At 41.9% G+C, this 17382-nt stretch overlaps 1 protein-coding gene across 2 annotated transcripts in view; it reads right to left on the bottom strand.

Annotated features, from left to right (window-relative positions):
• Window positions 1-9687, bottom strand: part of INPP5F (inositol polyphosphate-5-phosphatase F) — a 58568-nt gene extending 48881 nt beyond the window's left edge. The window contains exon 1 of one of the 2 annotated variants that reach the window (XM_075612053.1): window positions 9417-9687. In XM_075612053.1, the coding sequence (XP_075468168.1) occupies window positions 9417-9513 (97 nt within the window). In that variant the 5' untranslated portion in view covers window positions 9514-9687. The remainder of the gene's footprint in view (window positions 1-9416) is intronic. The other variant, XM_075612051.1, reaches the window with a different exon arrangement.
• Window positions 9688-17382: the final 7695 nt, after the last annotated feature.

The following is a 17382-nucleotide window of genomic DNA, read 5'->3' as shown; positions in this document are numbered from 1 at the left end:
ACACGAACCAGCTGTGAGTGCTTTTTTCACCTATATAGCACTGCACAGGAGTTCACTTTTTAAACTTATTTGCGCCTTCATTTTTTTTCACAAAACATTAAAGACTGATAATGGGTCCTTAGTGCCTGGTACAAAGGACAAGTACAGTTGAAGGACAGATACAGATAGGACAGATACAGATAGGACAGGTACAGTTGAAGGACAGGTACAGTTGAAGGACAGGTACAGTTGAAGGACAGGTACAGTTGAAGGACAGGTACAGTTTAAGGACAGGTACAGTTTAAGGACAGGTACAGTTTAAGGACAGGTACAGTTGAAGGACAGGTACAGTTGAAGGACAGGTACAGTTGAAGGACAGATACAGGTAGGACAGATACAGAATCTTGCAACAGGTCCAGAAACTGTACTATACATCCCAAAAAGGCTCGTCCAGCTGTAATCTCACTGTGCAAATATATCTAGTTTAACCTATAAAATGTCTTTGCTTCATAGAGTTGGGGTCGGGCCGCTTCATCAGTGCTGTCAAAGTCCCTAACAGTTAAGTCTATTAAACTTTCATGCTGTTAATTTCCGACAGAATAGAAGCCTCAACGGAGTAATGTGATTAGAAGATCTCATGCGTGAAGGAGCGGAGATTCGTAACTGTACCTTCTGTGTCCTATGAAACCAATAACTTCCAATACACAAGTATTCCAGCGGGATAGTAAACAAGGCATGGGTGTCCTTCATGCAACGGAGAGAACATTCATGCAATTAAAGCAGATTCAATTCTGCCCACTACAGAAACAGGTGCATCTCGCTTGTAACATATATTGTTCTTGTAATAAAGAAGTCTTCTAAAGCCAGATTCAAGCCCTTTTATGGTTTTTACAGGAATTCATTTTAGGAACGGATATGGGAGCACATGGACAAGGGACTGGCAATCATTAGCTTGATTGTCTGTTAACATTTAGTGGGGAAAACATATGCTCTAATAAAGCAGGGAGGTCAACTCCAGTCCTCAAGGGCCACCAACAGGGCAGGTTTTCAGGATATCCCTACTTCAGCACAGGTTGAGCCATTTGTGCTGAAGCCGTAATATCCTGAAAACCTGCCCTGTTGGTGGCCCTTGAGGACTGGAGTTGGCCGCCCCTGCTCTAAAGGCACAGATTCATGAAAGATCAGAAGTGAGTTAAAGCTGCAGTTCCATTCAATATGTGCATCAATACAATCTGCACACCGACAAGCGATTAGCTAAGCTGCAGATCGATCCGTTCTCCTGCAATCGATAGCTTTGCTCTGGGTTATTTAAATTCAGTTATTGCTGGACTACATTATCCACAATGCAAAGTTCTGTGTGGATGATAATGTGACCAGGCAGTTACTAGATACAATTGGTGCACTGCTAGAGAGAGGGCGGGGCTCAAGAGCCAGAGACTGTCTGAAGGGGAAAGGGTTGTGTCTATGTAAATGGTTTCTGTAGAAACAAAAATGCTTCCTACATTAGAAACATTTAAATAAAAAAAAATTTAAATTAAAAAAAACAAATGTACATGCTACAAGTATTTTCTCATAGTACAGAACAGATTTAATATATATTATTAAAAAAAAAAAAAAACACGTAAGCTATTGCTTGAACTGCTGCTTTAATTGCCATTTGACTTGCATACATTCTCCTTAAACCTTCAGCAGCAGATACACTGAAGCCAAAGTAAAGAGAGGAGCAGAGCCACTGACCCAATAAGAGAGGTTTATTATTCAGCCTGCGTGTTACTCCTGTTTGAGCCGCGTGGGTACACGCTTAGTTTGTCTTCCTGTACTCTGTGGAGTGGGGGGCTATGGTCACATTTGCATTAATTAGATGTGGTTCGCAGCCTGTTCCCAGCAATTAAGTGTAACAGGACGGAATGGTTACTGCAATAGTCATGTTTGTCTCAAGGCAGAGACCCATATGGCTGGCATGCGACTCACCTCCCAAATACATCTCTGCTCATACACAGAGCAATCATATTGTAAGTCACAGAGTGTGAACCTAAAGAATATTTCTGAAATGTTAGCATTTGATGCAGGGAGAAATGATTTGTGCGCAAGAGATTGCCCTGCGTCAAAGTTACATCCTATTACAGGACATTAAAAAAGTTAAAGTGGGTAAAAAAAAAAAAAGTGACAAAAATCCTCTCCCGTGCAGTATACAGGAAATAAACATACCACTTGTGAGCACATTCACGTCTCAGGTCTCAGACATGTCCCTTAGCATGCTATGCTTCCACTGCAGCCAGGGATTCTGGGTAACGACATGCAAATGTCACGGAGTCACTCTTTGCTTCTTATTAATTTTAACATGGATTCCTAGAAGCTTATGCCTGCCGTATTACACAGCTTTTCAGCACAGCCTGGGATACAGAAGTGGTATCCTATTACAGACAACTGACTGTATTCTACACACGGATATATCATGTTATTTACACAGCGCTTTACAAAAATACTACACGTAGGAAACAAAGTACAAATAATGGGAATCAGAGCAACAACTTGAAACAAAAGGAGACCCTGGCCAAAAAAAAGATTCAAATCCAAGTCTTATCAGTTATGACCCATCTGCTGAGCTCGGTGCAAGGAAAGTACTTCTCAGCTCTGGGAAAATTGCTTGTTGCAGGTTTACCAGATACAGGGAAGGATTTACAAGCAGGACAGTGGACGTTGTTTAAGACCAGTAACTTTTTCCACTACACACAGCGTCCCTCTGCAGGATATGAGGATATGAGAATTCCTGTCCTCATAACGTAACTAGGGGTCTGATGGAGAAAATGTGAACGCATATTAAGAATTAGTGAAGAACGAGTGTGGCTACCTCTGAAATATGTCCTTAAAGCGTGTTCACCTTTCCAACAAATTCAAACACCATCCTATTAAAACAAATTCTGCATGCACACTATGGATCTGATCACCTGCCAAATTTTCAAGAATTAAACCTATATTTAGATTTCCAACACAACGATTTATTTTTCTTCCTAAGAGAAGTAAAACTATGATATGCGGGAGGGGGGGGGATGACAGAAGAGGAGGGTAGCCTTACATTACATATTATTGCGTTTCAAACACAGAAAGTAGAAAGTGACAATAAACAGCGAACATTATGCATAAGATAAGCAGGATATCACATTAAATATAATCCCGGTGGTTACACCCACATTCTTGGAATATTGTCAAACAGTTTTAAGTTATTAACAAACCAGCAATTATAAGCAATGAGTCACCGACTCCATCCCCATTACACAATCAGACAACACAACATTAGGACATGTTTCTCCAACACACACCATGCTTTGTAGACACAAGGAAGGTAAACAAAAAGGGGGGGGGGGAGGGGAATGTTTGTGGGTTTCTCCTACTAAGACCAAAGTATTGACATTTATATATCTTTTAGATTGTAATACTTATGGAAACATAATCCTTCTCAAGAAAGATTTGGACCAGAACAGAAATTTCAAATAATAAGCACTTTCTTTTTCCAATAGGACTCATATTAAGGGTGTTAAATCATCACACACCAACAGCAAACCTACTTATTCATGTAACAAAGCAGATATTAACAAGCTATTCATGCTAACGCTGAGGCATGTTACAAGACCAATTACCCCTCACATTAGGGTACTTTAGGATTCAGTTTTGTCTTAACCACATCACCGAAAGGGTTAAACACACATCGTAGTGGACAGTGTTTCCTTTCCAGCAAGAACTGGGTTACAATTTTTAGATTTTATTTAATTGGATTTTAAATAATTTACATAAAAACCGGAACGCTGCCATATCTATCTCTAAATCTTTCTGGGTTGACGAATGTTTAATTCAAATTTCTGTAATTTAGTTCAGGTGGATTTCTGGTAAAGGTTACACCGACAGATTACTTGCATTATTGAAGCTACATTGTACAAATGTCCGGCTGCTAACTGTGTAGTGCAGTGTAGGTAAAGGAAAAAAATAAACAGAATTTCAAATGTAATGTATGGTACAATGTATTAATCACTAAATAATAACACGCACAGAAGCACGATAGGGCCTCTATCCTCTGTGGTTAATCCTAATTAATGCTACAAATGACAGGACTTCCCATTAGCCCAAAACGTCACAAGTGAGCCTCATAAGCAAATTGATTCTTTACTACGCAGTTGTGATACACAGAAATACAATGCAGTACTCATACTGTACATTGGTCTGTACCGACTCATGGTCCAAGCATCATCAGTTCCATGTTTATAGAGGGATCTTCAAAAAGTAACATCTGCATTAGTGGCTCACAACAGCTAGTTCGCTTTGCATGGAACTTATTAATGGTACAGTATCTCCAACCAGATGCACCCTTATCCAAAATATTTTTTTTTGCTGTTACATAAAGTCTTATTCCGGTTTGGTGACTGTGTAGAGCAAACACACGCAAAAAAAATGAAAAAAAACTTGCAAGACCTGTAAATACCAACTAATAAAATTTGACTGACTTACAAGAATAGACAACATAACAGCAGTATACTGCAGGCAGGAACTGTGTCATACAACTTCCTCTGGGATGACTAGGTATAGCTAGTAGGCAGAAAATGTACTGTGTGCCATCATTCACAGATTCATTGCACTTAGGTGGAGAACTTCCTCTGTGACTGTGCTAGAACAGAAATTACTGGAATGCTACAAACATTTTGTAAAGAGCAGTCAACACAATAAATCTTGCACATAAATAACCCAACAATATAAGAGGAAGCCAAGGGCTTCTATGTTTAATGAATAAAACCAGATGCAGAGGTATTTTCTGAAAACTTGCTTAAATAAATATGTGGGAATCAACTTTCCATAAGATGTAAAGAGCTACAACATGAACTGCTACCGACGCGCTGGGGATGAATGGCTTCTAGAGATTCTTACTGGTCACCAACACTATTGAAAAGGTTATAAATAACAAAGCCCAGCACACACTGTCTATAGATAATAGAACAAATGAAAAGGGATAATGCCAAGAAGAAATTAAATTACATTTAATATGTAACACAAACCACCTGTATAAGAACAACATCCACTACATCAAAAATTGATAACATGCAATAATAAAAAACATATAACAGGCAAAAACAGAGGGAATAATGGGAGAGGGCGGTGAGTAAAAGGTACAAATACAATATGGTCAAGACAACTCACAGCCCAAATAATTTAATAATCAACATACAGAGAAACCTTGGGGCGAATCCTTAAATAAAAATAAAATGTCAGAACTCTGTCGCTCCAAGTTTGCTCCACAAAAATAATCCTGACTATTGCTACAAATATGTAACAGGCCTCTCCCATCAGTGAAAGGAAAATGATTTGCTACATGGATTATGAAAGGAAATTGTTTTTGTTATGCCGATGGAAAAGGTTTGATGTTTTCAGTTCCACAAATTGTTCTCTTTATCTTAATGCCGGAAGACACAATTAGTTACTGTACAAAACACATATTCCAGCAGAGTGAAGGTTCGCACTCATAACCGGTATCTGGGTGACAGTTTAGTGCAAAGATCAGTGAAAGCAACAATTATTATGACTTGGTGATTCTTATTAAATGTGCCAAGAAGACTGCACGATACATGGAGATTTTAACGGGCTGCAGCCCCAGCACAGATGCAATATTAGAGTTAAGCGATTTACTTTTAATCAGTGCTTGCCAATAAAATGCTTTTAATCTCTATCACTGCAATCATTTGTATTAAGAAGCTAGGGAAAGATCCCCTTATCTACTGGAAACTGCGTCTTATTAAAAAATTAAGTAGAAATGAGGATTTCAAAGATAAGTAACGTGGCTCACTGTTTGTCAAATTGTCACCATTATGACAATGTTATAGACTACTAAACACTAATTATACCAATCTAATTATATCCGCATGGCAAGCTCAATGCAGTGTTCCTTCTAGTGTCAAAACACAGACAGCCAACGACAAGCCGCACACATGTTAGGCCTGGGACATAGTGCCTAAAACAGTGCTGAGGCGCGCTGAGGCTCAGGGAAAGCGGTGCTTTCCCTGGCCTTACACAGTGCACCGTCGGGGGGCGGGCCAGTGACGTCACGGAGCTGGTTCGCCCTCATTGGTCGAACCACTCACGTGACCGGCCCTACGCTCCGGCGAGCGCCAAATCTGAAGACTCGGTGAGACACACGCTTCCGCAAGCGTGCGGAAGCGTCCGCGAGCCCCTCCTAAAGCCGCTCTCATTGCGGCTGCAGGGGCTCAGTGCCGAGCAGCAGCGCGCCTCAGCACATAAGCGCTGACCATGCCCGAGGCCTTATACTTGGGAGGTGCTACAGCGATGTGCGGCACGCTGTATGTCACTGGATGACAAGACATTCCCATTCCAAGAATCGGTGACCAGCAACAGAATTTGGGAGGAGTGACTGGAGCACAAGTGTCGGAGAGTCTTACCTTCTCTCCGACATCTCATCCTAACATCGCAGCGTCGCGTTGTCAAAGAAACGCATCGCTATTTGACGCCATGTTGTCGCTATCAGAAGATGCAAACAGAGAAGCCGAAGAGACGGTAACAGAGGCCCCATTCTCTCCCCCGGCAGTCAGTTTACATGTTTTGGGGAAGAGCGCGGGCCTCTGTAAGCATGGGGCTCGGTGCGATGGCACCGATGGAACCGCCATCAATCCAGCCCTGGACTGACCAGTGACACCACGTTCTCTGCAAACACACTGCAGCTCTCAGGGACAGGACAAAGTTAAAAACTTGGAAATATCTGTAGGCAGCCATGATGGTGCTGGTCAGCTCTGACAGGGAGTGAGGATGCCATGTTGCCTTATTTTGTAGGTCATCGCTTTGGAGACCTTAATATGTGCATACATTGTGCGCACAGACTAACACTAGTTGCTGTGCATATACAGATCATATTTAGCATGCATAGCTTCCAAGTACACAGGGTATGCACAGCGTGTATACATCTGGTAAACTGCACCCTATAACGTGCTCTTGTCTAACACCATACAAGTAATAAACAAAATGAGTTCTAATTAGTGCTACAAATATGTAACAGGCATCTCCTGTCAGAGAAAGGAAAGGAAAATAATTATGCTGCGCAGAATACAAGAGGAAATCTTTATTTTTTCTTTGATGTTTTCAGTTCCCTTAATTGTTCTCTTCATCTAAATGCCAGAAGACACAATTAGTTACTGTAGAAAAGGCATGCTCCGGCAGACGGAGCGTTTGTTCAGTTTGTAGGAACAGAAACAGAATATACTGCATTAATGCAAATATCTTAAATCAGCAGGTCCAGTACGCACAGGGAATTAATTGTAATAGTCATTGAGAGATTGCTTCCCCCAGAAGGTGATAAATAGATATACATCTATATTTTTATTTTTTTACTCCCCCCCCCCCTCCCTATTTCTTAGGACTCATCTGGGCTTTTTAACCAGTTATGCACATACAGTGAATGTTCCAAAATTGTAACCCCTTAGGCACCACACACATCCCACATTCCATGCTGTTGCTATATTATTGTCTTGTTTTCTCTCTTTCTCCCTGCAGTGGAGGGAATATGAGAGACAGACAGTATAGAACTGGTAGTGTAGGACCTGCTGACAGGGTTAGTTTGACGTTGTTGCAGCTGAACATGTTTTAACTAAAATATTTAACTAAATGACCCATACTTATAAGAAAAACAACATATAGACATGAACTAAACAAATTGTCACATTGGATGTGTATTGAGGCTTCTTTGTTTACTGCTGTATATTTGAGGCACTTTCCCAGTAGCACAGTATACTATGTCTGTAAAAATCCTATGTGCTGCGTATACTGGAATTGTGAAGCGCTGTGTGTCCCATTGGGAGAAAAGCAATATATATACACACACAGTACAAATTGGGTTGAGCTTGCTAAGATTGTGTATGTATACATAAATAGTGCACCCTCTAATGTCTGTGTGCATACACTGTCTACTGAAGTGCGTACATTTAAGAGATAGATAGGATAGATAGGATAGATAGGATAGATAGGATAGATAGGATAGATAGGATAGATAGGATAGATAGGATAGATAGGATAAATAGGATAAATAGGATAGACACTTCCAATTGCCTTAACTTATAAGTACTCTTTGTTATTCAATGTTATTGTCCTCCTCTCACATTGTACTGCGCTGCGGAATATGTCGCCACCACACAAAAAAAGAAAATATATACATATGTGCTGTAGAGATATAAGAGCATGTATGGACTGTGCACGTTACACGGTCTATATAATGTTATGCAGCGCCACATACACAGTGCACAGAGAGCCTCAGTGATGTGTGACCTGGTGACAGAGACATACATGTCACTAGTTAAGGGAGGGGGTCATCCTGGTTACCCAGGATGTACATGTCACTGGTTAGGGGAGGTGGTGATGGTCCTGGTGACACCGATTTACAAGTCACTGGTCAGTAGGGAGGGGACAGATGTGCCCAAGTCACTGGTCAGTAGGGAGAGACAGGATGTGCCCAAGTCACTGGTCAGTAGGGAGGGGACGGATGTGCCCAAGTCACTGGTCAGTAGGGAGGGGACGGATGTGCCCAAGTCACTGGTCAGTAGGGAGGGGACGGATGTGCCCAAGTCACTGGTCAGTAGGGAGGGGACGGATGTGCCCAAGTCACTGGTCAGTAGGGAGGGGACGGATGTGCCCAAGTCACTGGTCAGTAGGGAGGGGACGGATGTGCCCAAGTCACTGGTCAGTAGGGAGGGGACGGGTGTGCCCAAGTCACTGGTCAGTAGGGAGGGGACGGATGTGCCCAAGTCACTGGTCAGTAGGGAGGGGACGGATGTGCCCAAGTCACTGGTCAGTAGGGAGGGGACGGATGTGCCCAAGTCACTGGTCAGTAGGGAGGGGACGGATGTGCCCAAGTCACTGGTCAGTAGGGAGGGGACGGATGTGCCCAAGTCACTGGTCAGTAGGGAGGGGACGGATGTGCCCAAGTCACTGGTCAGTAGGGAGGGGACGGATGTGCCCAAGTCACTGGTCAGTAGGGAGGGGACGGATGTGCCCAAGTCACTGGTCAGTAGGGAGGGGACGGATGTGCCCAAGTCACTGGTCAGTAGGGAGGGGACGGATGTGCCCAAGTCACTGGTCAGTAGGGAGAGGACAGATGTGCCCAAGCCCCTGGTCAGTAAGGAGGGAAAGGATGTACCCAAGTCACTGGTCAGTAGGGAGGGAAAGGATGTACCCAAGTCACTGGTCAGTAGGGAGGGAAAGGATGTACCCAAGTCACTGGTCAGTAGGGAGGGAAAGGATGTACCCAAGTCACTGGTCAGTAGGGAGGGAAAGGATGTACCCAAGTCACTGATCAGTAGGGAGGGAAAGGATGTACCCAAGTCACTGGTCAGTAGGGAGGGAAAGGATGTACCCAAGTCACTGGTCAGGGAAGTGTGTGTCCTGAGCCCACTCACCGGCTCTGGTCTGCAGGGACCCATCCTTGCGGCTGCACCACAGCGCGCTCTCCCCGCTCTGCAGGATGTAATGGTCCTTGGCTTGGAAAAGCTCCATGGCGGCGAGAGGTAGGTTACAAGGGACAGATCCAGCGCTCACCCCCGGGGCAGCCGCGAGCACCAGGCGCTCACCTGCTCCCTCTCCCTCCAGGTGGGAACTGTGACTCTGACAGGGAGCGCACAACAAATCAACCCCGCCACCCCTACAGGGGAAGATGGTACTTTCCGATACCAAGAGTGGGGAGGGGGGCTGGTCTTACACGCGCAACCTCTTCTGATTGGCGGAGGCAGCGGCAACGCAAACCACGCCCCCTCCCCTCATTCCACAGCGGCCTGTATGGGGGGTGATGACGTTAGTGCTTGCTCCCGCCTTCATGCCTCTTGTGCGCCTCCCCGTGCACTCTGGGTTGCGCACGCGCACAAGGAATAATAGGTATCTGTGCAGCAGGTGAAATAATATTCAGCACCTTTATTATTAATTATTATTAATTATTATTGTCCCAGTGAGGACACAGGGTTGCTCCATACACTCTGTTTAACAGAAATCACTTATTATGGGGGATTTTGTTTTGCACATAGCTGTTTTCATGTGCCCTCACAATCATAATAATATATTATTATTATTATATTATTAGTAGTAGTAGTAGTATAGTATTATTGTATTAGTATATTATTATTATATTATTATTAATATAGTATTATTATTATAGTATTATTTTATTAGTATATTATTATTAATAATATATTATTATATTATTATTTCTGTTTCTATGCTGTAATACTCCTCTTTGCCTATTTGCAGACCCTCCAACATTTTTCACATAACAAAGCAACCACTATGGAAGTCCCCTAATAACCTATGCAGTTTACACACACAATCTTTCTGGATACTTACAGCTGTTTTTACATTACAGGAGCCAAAGACATGCTGTGTACCTGCGCTATAGGTACCGTTGTAGTTGTTGTCTTTGTAGGTTTTGTGATTGTGTCAGTTGACTTGGTGCTACTATAGCGTGCAGTCTACTTCTACTGTTCTACTATGGCGTTCAGTCTACTTTATCTACTAAACAAAGGAACAATATGGTATGTATTGGTTTTTATTATACAACTATATAGCTCACTGGTTTGTAACGATAAACACTTTGTATGTCTTTAAGAAATTGTAAAAACAAATCTCCTGCATCCTTTCTTAGCACTTTCCAGCAAATGTGATCAAGGTGTGATTGAAAAAGCTCATTAGGAACGCCTCTCATTTTCTTCAAAATGCGTATTTTGGCATCCAACCACGACATTTCAATCCCTTGCGTGTTTTCTCCCGACACTGGATCCACGTAATTTTCTTGATGGTTCACCCTAAAATGCCTGTAACCAATGGCATTTAAATTTCCATATGCAGGCCACTCGTCGGAATGAATCACTGAACCAATTTCGCATTCCCGCTGAATAATTGGTATCAGAGTGTCTCTCTCACGCCGATGCACTTAAAAATACCGACAATCAGAGCTTGCTTGAGACCAAAAACCCAAGGCCCATCAATTCTACGTGTTTTACAAATCTGCATCTGCATCTTCGGAAAGAGGAGCGTTATCGCCTTTGGCATTCTTCCACGATTATATTTTCACCGACCAGCAAATCTTGCTTCATCAATTTGGATGGGGTTATCGTCTGTGCCAACCATCTTGCCTCGTGCACGATGAGAAACGATGGCTCCACACACCTCTCGGCACATATTAAACCAGTCAGTTACGGTATTGCAAGACTTTCCTGTAAGAGTCACTGTTGTGTTCATAGGTATTTCCATTACAAAAAAAGAACACCAGTTCTAAAATTTCGCACAAACGTAGGTTGCAGTGTAGTTTTTGGTTTATGTCCGTATAATGGAAAAATGTGTTTCCTTTTCGAACAGAACGTGAAGTTTGGCACCCATTACGAACACACCGAAATACAGGTCTGTATTCCCCACCTCCTGTCGCGTTTTCTGTTCTCTTACATTACACTACCACATCGATGACAAGGCTCTGACTCTCGTGGTACATCCAGAAGATTATTTTCGCGTAAAAATGCAACGGCGCTGTCTTCTTTGCAGATTATATTTTTATAGAATTTTTTTAACAACATTATAGAGGATTAAACTGATATGCACAGTCAACTGACTATAGGAATTCAAATGAGGGTTAAACTGACAGAATGCACGTGAGGGTTAAACTGACAGGAGTGGACCACAGATCACCGGTAGACTGTACGCTATGGTAGCGAATGCACGGTAGACCACAGATAACCGGTAGACTGCACGCTATAGTAGCGAATGCACGGTAGACCACAGATAACCGGTAGACTGCGTCGCTGTAGTAGCACCGTTGACTTTAACATGTTGGTTGTGCTGGTAATTAAATGAAGTTATATAATTATTTTTACAAAATAAAATAAAACTCGATGATTCCTTTATATTTGTAACAACATCCAGATTACCTCCAAAGGTTTCTTTTTTTTGCACCTTTAAATATATTTATTTTAGGACGGTTAGTGCATAAACATCGATATAAGAATATTTTTGCATAAGGAACACTGTACATGTATGCAGTTCCTTAGTATAGAGGACAGGTAAGTATAGCATTTGTGCATCAAATCTACGACTATTTTCTAGGGATCAACAAAAAAAAAGTGTGTGTTTGCCGAGCCCGCGCATTTTAAGTGAAACTTCTTTGTGTTTTGTCACTATTTTGTCACAGAAATTGTGTGTGTGATGGTGATGTTTTTAATTAAAAATCAAAACACAATTTGAGTGCCAAAACGCAAAGAAGTTTGACATAGAACGCGCGTGCTCGGCACACACTGTGCAGGTGCAAACGCATGTGTGCCTGTGCTGGACCTGAGATATCCTGAAAACCTTAACTATTTGGGGGGCTTGAGGATTGGAGTTGAGCCCCCCTGATATAGAGAAGTGAGTAGGAGAGAGAAATCCAAATATCCTGCACTTTAAGCCTTACAATGATCTACCTATAAAAATAATTGAAGTCTTCTACTGATTTTCGTTTCAATTTTCTAAGCTGTTCAAATACTGATTTAATACTAATGAAAATAAACTCCAAATGATTAATAAAATAAGAGTTCATATGCTCATTCCGATCATAAACGGACTAAATCAATTTCCCCAGAGCGGGTTTGCTGCCGCCCTCACTGCCCGCTATGTACTTCCGCCCATGACGTCATCACGCCTGGCGCGTTTCACTCCGCTACGGAGCTTCGTCATTGGAAATCAAACGGCGCACTCCCACTGATGGCTCTAAATAGCGTTCCGCTGTTACGTTAACCAATCACAGCGATACATTAAACCCTTTACTGACTACAGCGTAATGTTATTTTAGTGGGACTCCGAATGATGTCATCTGCATAGTACTTTTTTATTTATTTATAAAATGTTTTACCAGGAAGTAATACATTGAGGGATACCTCTCGTTTTCAAGTATGTCCTGGGCACAGAGTTATAAAAAATACATGGTTACAATAAAAGAACAGAGGTCAAACAGTCACTTAACATTATAATTATATATAATTATAATAATAACATTATTAATAGTTTATTATAAGCCTTTGACGGTAGCGTCGGACAGGGTCATAATATACACACAAAAAATATTTCACTGGGTTGAACTGAATACGACTAAGATATAATAAAGAAAGTTTATTCCTTGGAAAAGGATGGACACACAGAATTATACAATTAACGCACAAGATATGAACACTTAGGATTTGGGAAATTGAGCAATCAGGTACAGGACTGGCAATTCATTCAGGATACAAAACGAAGTCACAACGAATAGTAATAGATGTGAGAGCATCACAGTGCAGACATTCTATGAATAATGAAGCAATTGATCAAAACAAAGAAAGAAGAAGAACATTAGGCTCAAGAATGTAATAAAACAAATTTAAATCTTGTTACGGTGTGTGATGGCTCTGTATGAATGCAGACACAGTCAGGCCAAGTGAGTGCAGATTAACAATGTCAAATTAAACGAGAGGCGTCACAATAACTCTTGTTATGTCTTTTAATGTAGCAATAAACATATGGAGAACAAAATGTTCAGCACATATTAAATGTGAAGGATTTGTAACAGTTTACAGGTGATGTTCACTGTTGACACCAGGCCCATCGTTCACCAGTCTGATCATCAAACCAGGAGGAATTCTGCTAAGAGTACTGCAAAAGGCAAACATTTGTAATGGTGCGTTCCTATCCAAGGCTGTGTGCACACATAAAGCAGCAAATATGATTAACGCTGTAATAACTGATCCATTTTATTAGACGGTTGATCCAAAGAACCTTCAGGGCTAAAGGCTGAGTGGGAGTTTTATTTATTTAGCCCTAGGGAAGGTCTGTGGAGGTGAAATGTCGTCAATGGCTAATGAAATGTATTATTAATTGCATCTTGCTAGGTTAAGCCTTTAATCTGTTTATTATTAGGCATGCAGCCCTTTTTTTTTCTTCCAGTTTTTACATATGTGTGTGATGTTTTTGCGGCATTAATTTTTTTGCTACTTACATCCAGAAACTACACAGCAGTCCTCTCAAACACGACTTTCTTCATAATGACAAATTAGAGAGGCAGGGCATTTTGGGGGATAGTAACCTTGTTTTCAATAATGCTCTACAACACAATCCCTTCATGTTTAAGTGTTTTATGGCGTCCATGTGTGAACTACATCTTCAGGTTTCAGCTTAACTGTAACTGCAGAAATTCACTCCCATATTTATGGAAGTCACTGAAGATTAAATGACTAACAAGGTCAGATAGGAGAGGGCCAAGTCTTGCATGGAGCAGGTCCCCTGATCTCTCTCTTCTCACATGCTTGTCATTGCAGATGTCACCTTGTAGACAAAGAGACGAGCGTATGTCGAACAGCCTGCGAAACCAAAGCACACAGTAATATTGACTTTGTTCCTCCTGCCATATGATCATCTGATGATGTGATCAGGATAAAGGCATGACACTGTTCTTGCAAACATCATACAGTCATACAATCAATTCTGCCCCCCCATGAGAATATGTCAACCATCGCCTTTTTATTACAAGAAGCACAGGAAACAGTGCATTATCAAAAGCCGGGATAGCGGATGAAATTCATCTAAATGTTTTGCTTTTTTTATGGGTTCCTTTTTAAACCTGAATTACACTGTATGTTTGAAGATGGGCATTGCATGTAATGACTATATATCACTTTACCTGGCCAGATCCACAGATGGGGGTATTGTGAGGATCGGGCGCCGGCTCCGCTCCAGAGTTTGAATCCGACTTGCTGCAACTATACCTCATCAGCACCTGCTGTGTACACACTGCACAGCAACGAATCAGGGCTCTGGTTTCACTTTCTGCTTCTGTCATGCAGCCGTTTTTCTATTGGCTGTTCATCCTTTATAAGATTAGCCTTTGGCCTCTGCCAAATTGGCTGAGCATAACAGCTTGTTACTATTCTACAGTCGCCTACCCTCGGCTTGGACATCTACTACCCTACCTTCTGCTCCCCTCAACCACGTGACCTCTACTACCCTCCAGTCTCCTACCCTCGACCACGGCGAGTATACCTACTACCCAAATTGTCCTACCCTGACCCGGCTACACGACTACGAACCTGCACACCGGACGTGGCCTCTCGGCTCCAGGTCGGTGTGTAATAATCCCCACCTCGAGGTCCCGTCCTGTTTGTCTCGAGCACTCGTTAGAGGTATAACCAGTCTGATATCAGCAGTCCTGCATGTAGTTACAGATTCTGAAGTATTGATCAGTTATTTCATTTCCTACAATCATCCATATACCACACGGCATCTTCCCATTTTGGGACTAATCTTCCAAGAACTGCACAAATATAGCCACCCTAATAAGTGATTAGCGTCGTATAAAGTTTATGGAAGAGAATGCATTTTGATACCTGTTATAACCGCCAGTCATAGCAGCCATTCTCTATTATCTCTAAAAGTATTTCTATGAATCACTTCACATTTTCCTCAGTAAAACTACCACAATTCCTTTGCCAGTAAATCCTAATATTTTATAAATATGTTTTTCTACTACCAAAAGGTTAATGCATGCCCTTATTCTCTCCCATCCAGACTACTGCAACGGTCTCCTTGCTGGTCTCCCTGCCTGTCAGCTCCCTAACCTTCAATCTCTTGGAAATGCTGCTGTGAGGATAACCTCCCTCTCCTCTCGGTCAGCCTCTGCTTCTCTTCTCCTGAAAACTCTCTGCTCGCTCCCTATTAAACTGCATTCACTGCAGATTTCGTCTTCTCTCTTTCAAGACTTTCCACTCCGCTGCCTCTCCTTAAATCTAAGTTTAATCTCTCGCTGTATGATATCCCTACTCGCTCTGCCCAGGCCTGTCTCCTATCTACCACCCGTGTCACTACTACTCTCTCATGCCTTTCTCACATGGAGCACCCTACCCCTGGGACGTCCTCCTTATTAATGTCTGCCAAACACCTCTAACTTCAAAACCTATCTGAAAACTCACCTGTTCAACAGAGTGCTTAACTAGTCTTGAATGACCACACACTAAACTACAGTACGTTCTTGCACGCAGTCTAACCCAGGAGTGGCCAACTCTAGTCCTCAATGGCCACCAACAGGTCAGGTTTTCTGGATATTCCTGCTTCAGCACAGGTGGCTAAATCAGTGGTTCAGTCTTCGACTGTACCACCTGTGCTGAAGCAGGGATAGCCTGAAAACCTGACCACATAGAGTGTTACTAGGTCTTATGACTTCATGTATAGAACAAAAGACAAAATTCCCTAATTCTACATCTGACTTGACATATTATATAGATAAATACGTATTCATCCCAAGGTCATCCCAACAGGGTCACCACTTCAGTTTGGAGGAAAGGAGATTTCACCAGCAACAAAGGAAAGGGTTCTTTACAGTAAGGGCAGTTACAATGTGGAATTCATTATCCACGGAGACTGTGATGGCAGATACAATAGATTTGTTCAAAAAAGGTTGGACAACTTTTTAGAAAGGAGAGGTATACAGGGATATACCAAATAATAAACATGGGAAGGATGCTGATCCAGGGAGTAATCTGATTGCCAATTCTTGGAGTCAGGATGGAATTTATTTCCCCCCCTTATGAGATATCATTGGATGATATTTCACTGGTGTTTTTTGTTTGCCTTCCTCTGGATCAATATACTGTAAGTACGGATATAGGATAAAGTATCTGTCGTCTAAATTTAGCATAGGTTGAACTTGATGGACGTATGTCTTTTTTCAACCTCATCTACTATGTAACTATGTAACTATGTATCTGTATTTCTTCTCATAAGCAAGAATCATTTAGTTCAATTATTATTTTAATCTTACAACCACGTCACGTGTGGCCCGTCTGTAGGTCCTAACGCTGCTGCACCTGCAGGAACCTCTCATAAGCTTTGGCCAAAGAATTGAACTAAATGACCTTTGCTTATGAGAAGACATACAGATAAGTATTTAACTATATAATATGTCACGTTAGATGTAGCACTACGGCTTTTTGTCTTTTGTTTTTGGCCTTTTTGAGACTGATTAGCAGAAATCCACTGATCAATGAACCAGCCAATCCAAAGCGGATCTAAACCCGCAAAAATGTTTTGCCAATCTCTATGTAGAGGCCTCCAGCTGATCATGTAAGTTCTGATGGAGACCTCTGGAGTCACGAAAGGCTATGCACAAGATAACCTCGTACGATTGATACAGTATGTAGGTCCATTAAAAGGTATCACAGCCCACAAATTATCTTACACTTTCTAAGAATTTGAAAATGATTTAATGCTATTATGTTTCTTATTTTCTGTTGCTTCACTAGGTGTGAAGATTTGCTGAACGTGTTTCTTGCATTTGACTCAATAAACAGAATAGGGAAAGTTTAAACCTGGTAAGGGTGCATGTGACAG

The sequence above is a fragment of the Ascaphus truei genome, chromosome 8, assembly GCF_040206685.1.
Source record: "Ascaphus truei isolate aAscTru1 chromosome 8, aAscTru1.hap1, whole genome shotgun sequence".
In the NCBI taxonomy this organism is placed as follows: domain Eukaryota; kingdom Metazoa; phylum Chordata; class Amphibia; order Anura; family Ascaphidae; genus Ascaphus; species Ascaphus truei.
Note: the sequence above shows the minus strand (reverse complement) of the source record. Positions and strands in the feature narration are given on the sequence as shown.